Below are 17,308 nucleotides of genomic sequence, written 5' to 3' on the forward strand. Positions count from 1 at the left end.
ATGAATTCTTCCACTTAATCTCTCCGAACTTCATAAAATGAATTTGTGACTAATTAACTAATTAGGCATAACTATTCACCTCTAACCATCCAAACCATCTCAACCAATAATAAACTACTTCATTAAAAAATACATATGATTATTAATCTTACCCCACCTACATCCACTCATCTCAACCAATAATAAACTACTTTAATAAAAAAATACATAAAATAAAGGTGATTATTGATCTTACCCCCACCTACATCCGCTTGAGTCTTTGTTCCCTCGCCATAATTCCAAGGGTGAAACAAAAGAAAAAGGGGATCACATGCCTTAGGGAGGAAGGAACTTCCATCCCTCTTTCGCGCTTTTCATGATGCGTGCAAAGAAAGCTTTTGATCAAATGACAGCGACGTTTTTATTGTTACATACGTTTTTATTGTTACATTCATCCTTCGTCGGCGGTGGTGCCTACCATTGTGCCCGACGACCTGCTAAAACTAAAAAATGTTTAAATGGGCTTATATCCTCCGACGTGGCCGTGGGGAATTTCATTCAAAAGAAGAAATCGCATCATCTGTTTTTCACATAGTGAAACTGGTTTTCTCAAAGGCCAACACTGGATCAGGTAGGTTTCTATGCGAGTCCACTCGTCTCGTAGGTTTTAAATTTTATAGTCTCAAGCAATTTGATACACCTTGATAAATCTCATTTTTTATTTGCGTCAAAAAACGTTGGCTCATCCCGAGTTTGGTTTCTGGTAATTTATTGATTCAAGCCTCAATTCTCAAAATCTGGATATAAGGGTTTGTTTCTGAATTGATTTAACCTATTTTGTGCATAATTTCCTGGTTGATTCTGAAAATTTAGCAGCTTATTGTTATTCGGTCGAATAAGGGTTTAATTTTTAGCTTTTAAGATTTATTTCCACGAATGATCCAAATAAGCCACTCCTGGATTCTTTTCTATTGACTGATATAAATTAACGATTTATTTTTATTCTTTAAATAGCTATTTGATACAGCATTCTGGAATCTGACTTCTTCATATGTCGATTATGATTTAGGTGATTCAATGTTCTATTGAAACTGTTTTGACTGATTTGTTTAAGCAACTTAGAAGAAATATCGAAGACTTTGTGGAGGAATGTATGCTCATTGCATTATTAAAGCAACTTATTAGAAATATTGAAGAATTTTTCAAAGGATTTGCGCTGATTGCATAGGAGCAGCAGAAAAAGGATATATACATATATATATATATTTTTAATTAAACAAAGAAGAAGATACCCTAGGATAATTGGGGCAGTCAGACTTGTTTTGGTACCTAATTTAATAAAGCTCGCAGGACAAGTACTTTGGTGTACCTAATTTAATAAAGCTCGCAGTACAAGTACTTTGTTAAAGCAAGGATATCTGGTACTTGGAGTATCCATAAAGGAAAATAATTGGTTCGATGGATCACCATGAGCGGGGTGAAGGAAAGGAGCATTTCTTCACTTCCACGCTGACTGGATCGTCTAATTCACAATCTTCAGCCAATGGAAATCCTGCTATTTCTCGTAGTGGTTACAAGGCAGCCGAAGGTTCTGTCTCAAGGTTTGATTTTAGCTCGGATGATATTTTATCAAACTATGACTATAGCAAGAAGCAAAATTTCTCTGATGGGCACCATGTTGCACCTTCTCGAATGAGCAATTCCTCAACAGACGCCTATATGACAAGCAGCCGCTCTGACAGGGTAAGTCTCCCCATCTCTTCCTTCACTTCTTATACTGCTTGTACATCTTTGTTTTCAGCTTCATCTATCCTCAAAGTGTTGGTGACTTGGCAGAAACTGCGAAACATAGAACTATAGGAAAATATACAATTTGCATTAGCCAAGAGATTTAAATTTTTTAATATTCATGAATGACCAAAGGAGTAGGTTATCGGGACTAGAAAATGCAAACAGTGATATCAAACCATAGGAGTGCAGAAGGATACTGTGGAGGCTAGGAAAATATAACCGACTGAGTAATACAATAAAGAAAATAAAGCCACTGTATATCATTAGGAAGAGATAGTAAAGAAGAGAGTTTTTAGGGTTTTGAGGGCCTGGCATAGGGAACAATCAGTTGAGGCTCTCCTAATATTTGAGGCCGATGGAAAGAATTTAGTGATACGAGTTTGTGGTGGATTGTCAAGTAGGCATGCATTGAGAATGTTTACTCCTCTGTGTCCTTGTGGGGTTGGGTTGCTCGACCCCAATCGTGAGTTGGTGCATAATCTCACTGATCTTATATCTACTGTGCCCAACTCTGGTGGTTCTGCACAGCACTTAGCACCCCTCCATGTGTGGAAACATGCCAAAAGAAAGGAGGTATCTAGTCTGATGGGACGGGGTCTAGAAAAATCCTGCAAAGTCTCTTGTCTTCCTAGAATGTAAGGATTGCATTGAAACTTTATAATGGTGGGGAATTTAGATTTCTAGATTTTATTTTCTTGTTGCTTTTGTTGTTTATTTCCACATTTTCTGAGTCTTGTGGGATGTTTTGTCTTACTATTTTCTAGTTTTAGCTTTTGGTATGCTACTGGTCAAACTTCAGAGTACTTCTTCAAGTTTTTCTTCACATTGCCAGCTATTTGTCAAGCTTCAAAATTTTAGGATATTTTTTGTTGCTTTTCTGTTTGTCAGATGCTACTGCTGAAACCACAGTTGCATCTATGTGAGTATTCCCTTATTTTGTCGGATATTTGTGAAGCTTCAAACTTTTTAGGATCTATTTTGTTGCTTTTGAGTTTGTCTGTTGGTCAAACTTCAGAGTTACTTCCGTGAATTTTTCCTTTCTTTGTCAGCTATTAGTCAAGCTTCAAATTGTTAGGATCTGCTTTTGTGTTGTCAGATGTTACTTTATCTTTAGTGTTTTATCTCTTGGGCCAAGGCCCAAAAGCGGTCGATACTCACATATTTGACCTGAAATTGGTCAGTTATGCTATAGAACATACTTTGGATGTAACTAAATAAATTTTAGTACTAAGTAATATTTAGTATGTTTATGTGATTATACCCTTTAAAGCCCTTTAAAGCAATAAAATAGGTTTGACTGGATTTGCAAATTTTACTACTTCCTAAGTAACCTTTGGTATTTGCAAATTTTACTACTTTCTAAGTAACCTGTGGTATGTTTATGTGTTTATGCCCTTTAAAGCGATAGAATAGATTTGATTGGATTTGCAAAGGAACATAAGTTACAACCTACATAACAAAAAGTCAGTGCTATAGAGGAATAAATTCGACTCATGTGAAATGAATTTTTTGTTTTCTATGAAATCAAAATTTATGGTGGTGGTTTAGTTTTAAACTTTTATCGTAGTTTACGTTCATTGTAACCAGTTCAATTATAATGGACATATTGCACCAAGAGAAGGAAGGTGTACTTTACATACCATGGTAGAAGAGATAGTCTGTGTTTGTGTCACATGCTTAAAACCAAAATGGAAAAAAATTAGAATCTGGCCTCTAATGTAAAAAAAGGTGATCTTGAAAGACTCAAAAAAAGGGTGACCTAAAAAATAATAAAAAAGATAAAAGTAGCATAGATCTATTTTAAACCTGTATTTTTTAAACGTGGAGAGGTTCACACCAATGTTATTAGAACCAAACTAGTCATCAAATTGGTTTACCCCCCAAACTGGGAACTGGTCCAGAATTGGGAAAAAACTGGACCAAAAAAAAAAAAAATTCAATTTTTAGAGAAAAACATGTATATTCATGTGCATCCATATGAATCCTAACCATTCACACATAAATATGCAAAAGTTTTCATTTATATAGCAAGTAAGAGTGCATACCCAAATTGGGAACTGGTCTAGAATAGGAAAAAGGCTGGACCAAAAAATTGGTTGACCGAAAAATACATAAAATATTCAATTTTAAAGAAAAACATGTACATTCCTGTGCATCCATATAAATCTTAACCTTTCATACACAAATATGCAAAAGTTCACATTTATATAGCAAGTGAGAGTGCATATAACTAAAATAACACTTAGTGCAACACATCTTTGAACCAAAAGTACATCAACAAAGAGGCTCTAGATGGCCTCTAGTGTATAAAAACATGCTACAACAAATACCTACACATCATCAAAATCATTGCCTATATTGGGATCCTCATTATCAATATCATCCTCTAAGCATTAAAATAAGATCGAAAGCTTAACATGTCAAATCAGGATTTTGTTTGAGTGATGGGTACATTTTTACTAGGATCATGATAGAGGAGTTCAACAATCAATGGCACTAACATCAAGGTACATAGAGGACTTGGTGCTCTTGAGTCAATGCTAGTTCCATACCCTCGTACACGGCATAATCCAATAGAAGCGTTGCAATCCCCCAATCTTGAAATCCTAAAAGCTGTTAATTCTGCTGGATTTTGAGTGAGATCTAAAATTCTACTTTCTTTCATCATTTTACTGTGAGAATTTAACATTACCATTAATTACATGGCATTAGTTGATTTGAAATTCCAGATCGTTAAAATTTGATGCTTTGGTTCATAAAATTGTTAAGTATGTTGCATGAATTAAATTACCAATTAAAGCCTTAATAAAAATGTGAAATTGCTTGTGGAGAAATTTTCAACAAAACATAAAATGAGAATTGATAACAGAGTTCGGCTTATTTGAAAGGCCTAAATCTCTGGGCCCTTAGTCTTCAGTGGGGAGGCCTCTTTTATTAACTTTTCAATGCCATCAAAGTATATCAAAAGTACATAAAGTAGATTTCTGATTGCTCTTGCTGTGTTCTGCTCGACCTTAGAAATCCAATGCGACAGATGACACTGAAAAAGGTTGTGAGTACAACTCCTGGAATTAGCCTCCAAAGTTGCTGGTCTAAAAACCTGTCTCTACATAAAAATCACTGTTTTGCATAAAAATATAAGCCTTGCTTGCTGTGGTGCGTTGGTAACATTTTATAATAAAATGGGGGAGGTCAACGGTCAAACTGCCTCCCCATACCTCGCATTACATTTAATATATAAAAGATTTTTTATGATATGGTTTAAGCACCATATCATAACCAGCCCACCATATATTATAATATAAATCTTTTTTTTTTTTTTTTGACAGAAACGATTATATTGTGATTATATTCCTCCTGGCTTGAATGCCAAATTTCTGTGTACAATAAGGATGCCTGGATCCTGAGGAGTTTCACTTATGAAAGCGTGGCTGTTGATGTTACTTGTGATTTTCCCCTTAGCATCAAGATCTTTAGATTCCATATTCTCTATTTTCCCCCACTTGGATATACATACAATTTTTTTTTGAATCAAGCAGTAAAACATGGCGAACTGCAAGTTAAGGAATAGCTTCCCATGACTCTTTTCCTTCTTTCATCTTGACCCCGGCAGATAGAAGAGCTGCTTTGTTTGCTTCGCTGTCAGCTTCTTTATTGTGGACTCTCAAGATATGGTAGTAGCTCAGCTTCTGGAAGTCACTTTCAAGGGCCTTGATTCTGAAGATCATTCTGGCTAGATTGAGGTCTGCTGCAGGGGAGTTAGAGATCATAGCACCTATTATGATTTGAGAATCTCCTATAACCGTTGCTTCTTTTATTTTCAGCTCTTTTAGGGTCTTGAGGCCTTGCAGAAGGGCCAAGGCCTCAGCTTGTGTGCTGGTCATATGTCCAAGCCCCCAAGCATATGAGCGTATTTTTGTTCCTGTTGGATTTAGGATGACCCCTCCAGCACCTGCTCTGCCCGGGTTACCCTTAGCTGCTCCATCGAAGAAAAGGAAGTAGCTTGATTGAGTTTTAATCCAGTCTTGGAAGTCAGCTTCTGTTTTCCTGATTTGCCATTCTTTGAGAGGAGGTACTTTCCTGATTGCTGGGAGGAAATGTAATCCCAGGAAGGCGCCCCAAACATTGTCTTGCTGGGTGAGATTTGCATCATCTTTGATTTGGGACAGACATTCCTTTAATTGGCACTTGATCTTTACTTCAATAATTTTTTGGTGCTGCCTGTCATTTTTGAAGGTTCTCCTGTTGCGCTCCAGCCACAACTGCCAGCAAATGACCTTTGGGAGGATGGCCCAGGCTGATTTGATTACCTGATTCTGAGGAGAAGGCCCTGGGTAATTTGAAGTCCAGCTAGCGAAGAGGTCAGCCATTGTATTCGGTAGGTGAAAGGAGGGATCCAAGACATATAACAGCGCGCTCCAAATCTGTTTAGCAAATCTGCACTCCAGGAAGATGTGCGCAGCTGTTTCTTCACTATTGCTACATAGGTGACATATGGAGGGACCGTTGAATCCCAGCTTCTGCAAACGGTCAAAGGTAAGGATTCTGCCATGGCACAGCATCCACGCAAACATGTCTATTTTGGGCCACGCCTGAGTTCGCCAGATCGTTTGCCATGGAGCTGGGTTGATGGGGACGTGCGGCCTCTCTCTGTGTTTAACGTAGCCTTCAGCCACCGTATACCCTTTGGATTTATTTCCCCAGCCGATAGCGTCATGAGTATACCTGTTCAAGGGCGCAAGGCCGTGTAGAAGATCGATCAGCGTGGCCCAGTCAGCGGCCAGGCGATCTGGCAAATCGACAGACTTCCAGCCAGTCCACTCACTGCCTTTCCAATCGGAGATATCCCAGAGCGTGTTTAAGTTATTTCTTTCCATCCACTCCCGGAGCTCGCCCAAATGCGCTCTGTCGCTGATCGGGACAGAGGATAGGATTCTGTCAGACCAAATTTTTGTTTTCTTGCCGTTACCTGGAATTCTATAACAATAATTTTTTATCAGAGAGGCGGCCTTATCATAGAGTTTTAGAAAAGGCGAGTTTGGCAGTCGAATAACATGGTCCAAGCAGCTGGAGCGAGGACCTCGGAGATATTTTTTCCTGAGAGCTGTCTGAGCCCAACCAGGATTGGGCGCGATAACTCTCCAAATGACCTTTGCCGCCATTGCTACATTCATATGGCCCAGATTTTTGAAGTTAAGCCCTCCCTCCCACAGAGGCTTAGAAATAGTTTCCCAGCTGATGAGGGGGATTTTTCTTTCATTCTGCTTTCCACCTTTCCAAAAAAATCTCCGAATATGCTCGTCCATTTTTTTTAGGATGATTGAAGGAGCAAGCATTCCTGCAAATTGAAAAATAGGAAGACTAGTGAGCACTGATTTGATGAGGACGGACTTACCAGCATAGTTGAGCCAGGTAAAGCCCCAAGCCTGAATTTTTGCTTGAAATTTTTCGAGCTGGGGAAGCCAATCTTTGCTGGAGATTCTTTTGTGTACAACCGGGAGGCCCAGGTATTTGAAGGAGGTCCATGAAGTGGAGGCTGCGATTCCAAGGCACCTGGAGATATCTGTGAGAAGTCTGGGCGGGGTATTCCAACTGTAGATGTGGGATTTGTTCTTATTGATAACGCTACCAGAGGCCATGCTGAGTTCATCCAGGACATCTTTGAATTTGGAGGCAGTGGAGAGGGAGGCAGCGCCCAGGAGCAAGGTGTCGTCCGCGAACAAAGCGTGATTGATGTTCTTGACTCCTCTTGCTATACGCAGTCCCATTAATTCTTGTTCTTGCATTCTTTTTTCCAGGAGGAAACTGAGAGCTGAAGCTTGAATGACAAAAAGCAGAGGAGAGAGAGGGCACCCCTGCCTGAGTCCTCTTGAAGCTTTAAAGAAGTCTGTGGCTCTTCCATTCACAAGAGGGGCAATCCATGGTTCCGAAACGCAGGCCCGGATCCAGCTAATGAAGTTTGATCCAAACCCAAACCTGTTCATAACTTCTAGCAAAAAACTGTGATTTACACGATCAAATGCATTTGCTAGATCAAGTTTAATTATCATACCTTGCTCTTTACGGTGGAGACTTGAGTGGATTGCCTCTTGGACAAGGATGAAGTTGTCCACTATCTGCCTCCCTTGGATGAAGCCGCCTTGATTCTCCGGGATTATTTTGGGGAGTATGTGCTTCAAACGGTTTGCTATGACTTTTGTGATTAGTTTATACCCAATGTTGCATAGGGAGATCGGCCGAAATCTGCTGAAGTTGCTGGCCCCTTTTTCCTTTGGAATGAGGGCTAAGAAGGCAGAGTTTGTGCTCCCACCTATTTTTTGGGAGTTCTGAGACTTTCGGATCATTTTAATCAGGTCTTTTTCAATAATGGGCCAGCATGATTGAAGAAATCTGGCAGTGAATCCATCCGGCCCAGGGGCCTTGTCCGGATCCATGTCATTTAATGCTTTTCTGACTTCCTCTTTGGTTATTTTGGCCTCCAAGGTTTCATTCATACCTGGAGAAATTTTGGCTGGGATCGTTTCTAAAAGATTTGAAGCATGGTGCTGTACCTTTTCTTCGCTGTATAACTTTAGGAAGTGGGCGTGGGCTGCCTTCTTTATGTCTGTAAACTCCTTGAATGTTTCGCTGTCCACCTTGATCTCGGAGATGGTGTTATAACATTTTCTGCTCTGCGCTTGCTTATGGAAAAAGGTTGTATTTCTGTCCCCTGATTTTAGCCAGAGGCTTCTAGATTTTAATCGCCAATATTCCTCTTCTGCAAGGCAGGCTTTATTGTAGTGTTGTTGGAGTTGGGCTTCTTGGTCAAGCAGATCTTTGGTGATTGGAGAATCTTCCATATGAGTTTGATGTTTGGCAAGGGCTACTTTGATATTTTTTCTTTCAGTATCCGGTTTGGGTAGAGTTTTGGCCCATTGTTTTAGAGCTCTTTTTACCCTTCTGAGCTTTTCTTCCCATATGAAGAAGGGGGATCCTGTAATAGATTGATTCCAACAATCCTTGACAAGCTGCATGAAGTCTGGTTCCTTGATCCAGTTTGGGCTGAATCTGAAGGGGATAGGACCCAGGTCAAGTTGAGGAAGTAATTCTAGCTTTATGGGTTTATGATCCGAGATACTGTTGGGGAGAATGCACATTCTTGGTTCTACTCCCAGCAATAAATAAGAGCTTTGCATGAAGAATCTGTCTAATCTAGCTGCTATATGCCCCGGACCTATTCTTTTGTTGGTCCAAGAGTACTTACCGGAGGAGGGTTTGATGTCAATCAGGTCCCAGTCTTGCATGAGGTCCTCCGCCCATTCTCTTGCCGGATCACGAACAGCGCTACCACCTCTTTTTTCAGACGAACTGAGTGTAAGATTGAGGTCTCCGGCAATGATGATATTCTCCAGATTCATGAGGTCTGCTTGAAGTCTTATCGAATCCCAGCATGCTTTTTTTTCCCAGCATTGACTGGGGAGTATACATTGAAGATGCAGTGAGTTTCTTTAGTGTTCAGATCCTGGATTTTCAACAGCAACCAATGAGTGTTGCTGGCTTCAGTGATGACTGCATATTTGTTTTCAATCCAAAGAGTACCAATGCCTCCCGAGGCTCCCCTTGCGGAGACTGCTCTTGCTTCACTTTTGAACCATATTTTCTTGCTTGTTTGCCGGAAGACAGAGTCTTCCAGCTTCGTCTCCTGGATGAGAAGTATGTCTGGGGTCTCTGTTCTTATCAGACTACGCATGGCTTCTTCCTTGATCTTGCTCCCCATACCTCTGCAGTTCCAGGAGATGATCTTCATTATTTGTGTTTTTGGTGGGCTCCCTTGGAGCCATGGGGCTGGCTTTTCGGCATTCTGGGTTTGGAGGCTAGCAATTTTTCCAGAGTGGGCTGGCTGCCTTGTAGTTTTTCTTTATACGTTTCCTCCTCTCTTTTTTCTCTATCCGTTTTCCGGCCTCTCGTGGATCTTCTGACCGAGGCTTGAGACTCACCTATTTCTCCTTCCTCTTCTGAGTCATCTGTGATCTGCTCTTCTTCATTGTCTTCATCTTTCTTGCTTTTAGGGGTTTCCTCATTTGTGTCTTTGTTGGAGGCTGGAGGAGAACCTTTGTTTGAAGAATCCGGGTTTTGTTTCCCAGTCTCCTCTGTAGGCTCGCTCTCCTTTTGGATCTCAGCATCCTGAGTTTTCTCTTGTTGAGAGATGAGTGGATCAAATCGATTCCCTGAGGGAGGTGCAGTATTTTGAGCAGATGGTTGTCCTTTGCTACTAGGTCCTCCCGTCTTCCTGGGTTTGTGGCGCTTGATTTGGTTCCATCCATCATCTTTTCCCTGTGCGGCCTCGGCGTTGGATGGGCAGCCTCTGGCGAAATGTCCATACTCGTGGCATTTCCGGCATTTGAAGGGTAACTGCTCATAATCCAGCTTCTGCAGATGCGTCCAGCTTCCAACCTTTATCGTGATGGCTTCAGGGAGCCCTACCTCCAGGTCTACTTCTACGCATATCCGGGCGCAGTCGTATTGATCCTTGTTGTTTGCTTGATCAATGAATTTACCCAGAGCGTTTCCAATATGCCGCAGAGAGTCCCAATTCCAACAATGGACCGGGAGGTGCGGGAGTCTGACCCACACAGGGACTGCGTTAGGGACATCGACTGCAGGATCGAAGTCCGGGGTCCATTTGTTAAGATACAGACCCCGAGGACCCATGAAATAGGGGCCGTTTCGGAAGATCAGTTCTTTGTCCTCCTTTGCTGTAAATTCGAAGAGGAAGTATCCTCTCCCCAAGAAGTAAGAGGTGACGCTTTCTCTGATCAACGGCGCCCAGTTTCTGGTTACCCAGCTCTCCGTAGTTTTAGGGGACGGCCAGAGCCCCGTAAACTGACCAACGAGGGCTCGATCGGACAGCGACAGAGCGACTTGAATCGGGGTTTCAGGCGGAAGGGAAATCGCCGGGATATCCTCCAATCTTTTCACAAATTTCGAAGGTTCTGGGGCTTTCTTCTTAGGCAGCCCTGCCAGAATCTGCATGAAGGCCTCCGCAGGCGAGAGGGATGATGGAGCGGATGGACCCTGGGGGGAGCCCAGAGTCTCCATGATCTCAAGTTTAGCTGAGGTCAGACCCTGGCAAGAGCTCCATAAACACCCACAAGTTCAATCGGATCCGCCCTCAGGGCTGGGGACGCTCACGGATTGAGCACTCCAGGACCTGCAATCCGGATCAGATATCAGGATGGCAGAGGCGTCGCTTTGACCGTCAGAAGGGGTCGAAAATCGGAAAAGCGGCCTGCTCAATCCGCTGGGGGAGCAGATCGCGCAGGGGACGACCTGCAAGGGCCGAAGCAGCTCGAATCGCTCTCAGGCACGGCCGAGGCTGCAGAGGTTTTTCCCGTATCTAATATAAATCTTATCCCATCATATATATCCAATAATAACAAACCTACGTACTATATATACGATGCCATGATTTAATTTAATTGTTATACATTTAGAGGGGGTGCTGGCTATGGTGGAGCCGCCAGATATGGCAGGCTCTGCCCAACCTTCTTTTTTCGTTTAACAAACCTTATCACAATAAATAATAACCCAACACCTTTTTATAACAAACAATGAATTGTGGTATAGTGGTAAGATCCCCACCGAGGCTGTCAGCCAATAAATTTTGACCCATCCACCAAAGCGACATGTCCTTCTCCCATAAGGCTATGTGGCGCCTAATAGGGCAAGGTGGTACCTTCCAATAGGGCCACGTGGTGGTCTTTGACTAGGCGTTGACCTTTGACTTTTTCCCTGTTTTGACCCAAAACTTCAAATTGCAATAACTTTCACATGTAGACTGGGTTTGATCCCATTCAAATTGCTCCATAATTGATTTTTCGAGCTCTACACAATGGCGCTAGTCTTGCTTGAGAACTTTGAATTTTTGTCCATTTATAGATCCTTTTGGATCATTCCTCGCCATTGAGACCTTTTGGACCTCCAAAAGGCTATTTACACTGTTTTAAGGTGAAGACAATGTTTCTCCACCTGTCCTGTATCTTTGGGCCAACCTGTTTTGAACGTGTACATTGGACTCATCTAGACAATTATCAGTATGACACAAAAATTGCAAAGTATATTGAGCCATTTTCCATCCACATTTACAGTCATGTTTACTGCTAATAACCAAACACTGCTAAATAGTCCTAAGCTGATTAACAACATTGAATACACTAACATAAATGAAGCCATACCCTGCTTATCCTTCATAATTGGAAAAAAACTCAACTTATCATGCATTGACACTTGTTGTTGTACAATTTCTGATTCCTTAAGCACAACTTTCTGATTATGATTTATTTTAACTGTTTCATGCTTAAGTGCTTTAGATTGGACAAACATAGGTGTGACATTCTTGCTTGCATAAGCTGCCTTCTTTAATTGTTCCCTTGTTTTTTTTTTCTCCGTAAGACTATGCTATTTATATTACAAAAAATTCAAAAATTACAGCAAATTTTACATCTGGGCCATGGCCCTGCATCTCCAGAGAGATTTTCCCCATGATGGACCTTTCAGAGCAACACCATTACAAAATTGGATCAGCTTTTCATCCTTCCGACATAGCCAGCATCTAAATCGGCACAGTAGACATATAAACCGCCACGGTGGACATATAAACCTACACGTTGGACACATAAACTGACACGGTGGACGCATAAACTGACACGGTGGACATATAAACCGTCATGGTGGACACTTAAACACACAGACAAAGAGAGCAGAAGAGACGAACAGAGAGTTGCGTTCCTGGCAGCGAAAAACAGAGTGACGGTTGAGCTATTCCTCATCGGTTGTGTGAGGCTCATCCTGCATTTGACCTTTGAGCTTCTGAGATTCCTCCATGTCCGAGCGCAACGACCTCTGTACCGGCTCACTGGGGCCAGCAACAACAGCTTGTGTGGCTTGGGGAGTGTCTGCCCTGGTAGGCCGCCTCATATCTACCGTAGGAACTTGCATGTCAACCACTGGCACATTCAGGTCTTCCAATTGCCCCCTGAGACTGCTGCAATGTTCCACCGAGACTGAGACAATGAGAGTGTTGTTCTCCAGAGTGCAGGGGATCCGGTAGCGAACAGCCGGATGCTCCGCATGGCCACAGTCCATAATTTCTCCCCATCCACGCACATTGCTGCGGCCTGCAAGTCTGCTTGGGTTTCTGTTCTGCTCGGAAGTGATTTCCACCGAGGAGGAAGGCGAAATGACTGGCCGCTGAGTAGCAGAACGACCCCTGGAACTGCCACGACGACTGCTCATTCTGGGCCTTTCTCTCTGCATCTTCCGATTATCCTCCAGACAAGAATTCCGCTGTAAAAACTTACACTGGACCAGAGAATGTTCCGTCTCTGCCAGCTTCTGCTCGGACCGCTTGAAGGAATGAAGAAAAGCGGCATGGGGTTGGGGTATATTGAGCGCCATTCTCCTCGTTCTTTGCTGCACATTGAATGCCGACTGGACCAGCCTTAAAACCCAAATAACTGCACCTTTCGTCGAATTTATTGCGCCAGCGTCCTGGTACGTCGTGGCTCGTCCGGGCTGACACCTGCCCATGTGACGAGCCACCTGCCTTTCATGCACCGAAGTCACCCGCATCCGGGATTAATTGTTCCCTTGTTAGAAAAGGTCTATTTACCTTAATAGGATGAGAGTGCAAAATATATTTGATTCCTTTTTTAAACAAGTGATATTGATTCTGTTCCCTGTAGAAGATTGCTTTCTGATCATACAAATAAGGGCTACCCAAGACCATCCCACATTTATCTAGTGGCACTACATCACATGTTGCCTTATCCACAAATTGAGATGTGATTGCAAATTGTAAGATATATTGCTTAGTTACCCGCAATTTATGATTTTTGCTCATTCAGTTTAATGTGTAAGGTTTATGATGCATTTTAGTTTTTAATCCTAATTGCTTAACCACTTCCTCAAAAATTAGATTAGCTTGAGATCCGCTATTCTAACAAAGTGTCGATCTTAGCATGCTTTATAATGACCCTTATGTGAAATATTTTGCATCTCTTCATATCACAAGAACTATCAGAATCATTACCATCATTAAGTTTACCTGCCAAATCTATTGTTGCGGTTTGAGCCTCATCACCTGAATCAAACCCCAAATCCAACGATTGTGCTGCTGTTGCAAATTTTTGCTTCCCCTTCTTTTCTTTAAACCACTTCGGTTGCATCTCTGGATGCAATTGCCAACACTGCTCGTTGTCATGCCCTTTCTTCTTCAGTGCTTACAAAGAGGGCTTCTCATGCTCTTTCACATTTGAGTTTGCTTTCTTTGCTTTCCCCTTGTTCTTGCCTTCTTTTCTTGACGCTAATTCCGCTTATACACCAACCCTAGTTTTTCGTGCTTCAGTTTAAGTTGCTTGAACAACCACCTCATCCATGTTAGTAGGACTAAACATGAATACATTATGGCGAATATACTTTAGTAATCCTCCTATATATTTCATTAGAGTTTCTGGTGTGTGCAATGTTGAAGTTTCTAAGTCTAACAGTTAGAAACCCTCCATGTACTTTTTGATTTATTCCTTCCTACTTGTTCTGATTAACTAACAAGTTATTTACCATGTAAATACTGAAAATAAACACAAGTACATGCTCAACACATTACAGATCATCAACTGAAGGAAACAGAAACAAGCACACAAATGACACCGTTATTTTTGGACTAATGTCCCCGGAAAAACCTAATGTGGGAAAACCAGTGCGGCTATCTGAGGGTTTGATTTATTAAGCAGTTTCAGAATACAATCTAGGTGACAAATCCGGTTTACCCAACAGAGAAAAATCTCAGTAGTAGTACCTCTCCTTCGGAGACAGATGCCCCCGCTGAAACCCTAGATAAACACTTCGGCAACTCCTCAGCTCCAATCTGACCCACGAAAAACCCAACGTCAGCCTCTAGGCACTTCGTCAGCCTCTTTTGCCCTTTGCGTCAGCTTTCCCGACAATTTCGATTGTTCTCGGCAGTTTCGGCTTCTGCCCTCTGCATCAGCGTTCCCGGCAGTTCCAACAGTTTGGCCTCTGCCCTCTACGTCAGCTTTCCTGGCAGTTCCAACAGTTCCTGACAGTTCCGGATGTTCTCGATAGTTCTGACTTTTGCCCTTTGCGTCAGCTTTCCCGGTAGTTCCAACAATTCCCGACAGTTTCGGTTGTTCCCGGCAGTTCCGACTTCTGCCCTCTGCGTCAGCTTTCTTGGCAGTTCTGGCAGTTCCTGACAATTCCGATTGTTCCCGGCAGTTCCAGCTTTTGCCCTCTGCGTCAACTTTCCCAGCGGCTGCACTGATCCTCCTGACACTATCTTTGCCTCTCAGCTGCAACTCCAGATCACTCTCTCAACTTTCTCAGCAAACCCAGCCCCAAAAAGTCAAAACCTTGATCTCTTGGTGTGTTCTCCAAGTGACCCTCAAACCTCCTCTGCGTTGACAAATCAACGACCGAGATTAAGTCCCTAATCAACGGCTAAGATTAGATCTGGCGTGATCCATGACTTTTGGACCATCTCCCTATGTTTAGACTTAGGGACTCCATTAAAAATATTAATTATATTAATATCTCCCAAATTGTTTAGAATTTGCTTAAACCCTTTCTGGGTATTGGAGATCTCATGTGCCTCAACCTCTCCACCAAATTTCGTGGCTAGAGCACATCTGATGCTACCCGAAATCAACACTCCCTCTTAGCGAGGACTTTGCTCTAGCAATACTCCTTACTGAGTATTACTCTGATCATCCAGCATCGGTCCCTGATGCTAGGCCTGTTGCCCTTCATCTGTACTGCTGCATCTTGTACTACCACCCATGGCTTTGCAACTACCACTACAGCATCTGTACGACAACTCCTTCTGCATCTGTGCTGCTGCCCATGGCCTTGCCACTGCCATTGCTGCATCTGCCCTGTATCCCCTCTCATCATGCTCCATCGTGCTGCCCATAGCACCACCACTGCTAACTGCTGCACTGCAACTCAGTTACTGAGAAGTAAGTAATTGATCTCCCAACTCTGACATCTTTGTCAGGCTAGAAACACTCCCGATGCTGAAGCTGTCTTTGTCGCTGACAAGTGCCCCCTCTCTGACCTCTGCGCTGTTGCAACAACTCCCTGCATCTATCACCATTGCACACCTCTTTGTGCCATCCTGCACTGGTGCAACACTCTTGTGCCTCTCGCACTGTTGTAGCCTGCTAGCCTCGTGTTGTCTTGGGAATCCTGCACTGTAGCTCTCTCTGCTGCTCCATCCTCATCCGTCTCTACCGACATCCGCCAGTCCTGCTACTCCTCTGCACGGAAGTATGCTGATACAACTTGGTCAGGGCCTCCCACATCTCCCGTGCGGTATTGTTCTCGGCAATATGTGGTACTATATGATCCTTGACCCCGTCAAGAATGATAATCTTGGCCCTCGCCATTGCTTCCTCATACCTATCATTGTTCGCTGGGTCAACTGGGACCGCTATTGTCTTCAAGACGAAGTGCTTGACATGATTTTTGTCAAGTACGGATAAGATTCTGGCCTTCCAGACTACGAAGTTTGAGGCTCTGTCCAGTCTGTCCTGGTCTCATACTTCGTGTGGTGCCATTCCGTTGCTCTTTTACTTCCCTCCTGGAAGTTCTTGACTTGACTCCCTCTGAGCCTCGATTTCCCTCCTGGAAATCCTTCTGCCGATGTCGAGATGCCCCCTACTTTGATTGTCTGTGCAACCGCACCACTGATCCAGATTTCTCGGCTAGAAACCCTCGTTTGCAACTCCCTCCTTCTTGGCCTTGCCCTGTTAGGTACTGTTCTGACAACAGTACCCCACAAGCTCCACTCTGCAACTTATCCACAACCTTCTAAACCCCAACAACCTGAAGGTGAGAGCTCCTAAGCTCTGCATAGTCCCAGCATCGGAAAACTAACTCCTTAAGCCAATTGCATCAGCCCTCTTGGCCTCTGCATGGCTCTGCGTGAGCCGGTCTTTGCCTTCCTTAGCCTCTGCGCAGCCTCTTCTTGGCCCGAACTTGATGATGCAAGCACTACGTCACCCCTTCCTTGTGGTTTTGCTGCTAGGAACAACTTTTGTCACTCGGGACAACTGTTTTCTGCTGCTGTTGCGCTGCTCGGCTGATGTTCTCAGTTCTCCTGTGATTTGCAACCACGATCTGATACCATGTTGAAGTTTCTAATTCTAACAGTTAGAAACCCTCCATGTACTTTCTGACTTATTCCTTCCTACTTGTTATGATTAATGAAGTTATTTACCATGTAAATATTGAAAATAAACACAAGTACATGCTCAACACAATACAAATCATCAACTGAAGGAAACAGAAACAAGCACACAAATGACATCGTTATTTTTGGACTAATGTCCCTAGAAAAACCCGATGCAGGAAAACGATGCAACTATCTGAGGGTTTGATTTATTAAGCAGTTTCAGAATACAATTTGGGTGCCAAATCCGGCTCACCCAACAGAGAAAAATCTTGGCAGTAGTACCTCTCCTTCGGAGACAGATGCTTCGGT

The 17,308-nt window shown here is 42.8% G+C and overlaps 1 protein-coding gene across 4 annotated transcripts in view; it reads left to right on the forward strand.

Moving 5' to 3' along the window:
- The first annotated feature begins 427 nt into the window (after positions 1–427).
- The window catches only part of LOC149222306 (formin-like protein (DUF1421)), a 92,048-nt gene continuing 75,167 nt past the window's right edge, over positions 428–17,308 (forward strand). The window contains exons 1-2 of one of the 4 annotated variants that reach the window (XM_089385356.1): positions 428–610; positions 1,323–1,722. In XM_089385356.1, coding sequence (XP_089241482.1) covers positions 1,438–1,722 — 285 coding nt within the window. In that variant the 5' untranslated portion in view covers positions 428–610; positions 1,323–1,437. The remainder of the gene's footprint in view (positions 611–1,322; positions 1,723–17,308) is intronic. The other 3 variants (XM_089385355.1, XM_089385357.1, XM_089385358.1) reach the window with 3 other exon arrangements.

This window comes from Pinus tabuliformis, chromosome Q (assembly GCF_031772625.1).
Source record: "Pinus tabuliformis cultivar Carrire ecotype Pingquan chromosome Q, CPIR1, whole genome shotgun sequence".
NCBI lineage: Eukaryota > Viridiplantae > Streptophyta > Pinopsida > Pinales > Pinaceae > Pinus > Pinus tabuliformis.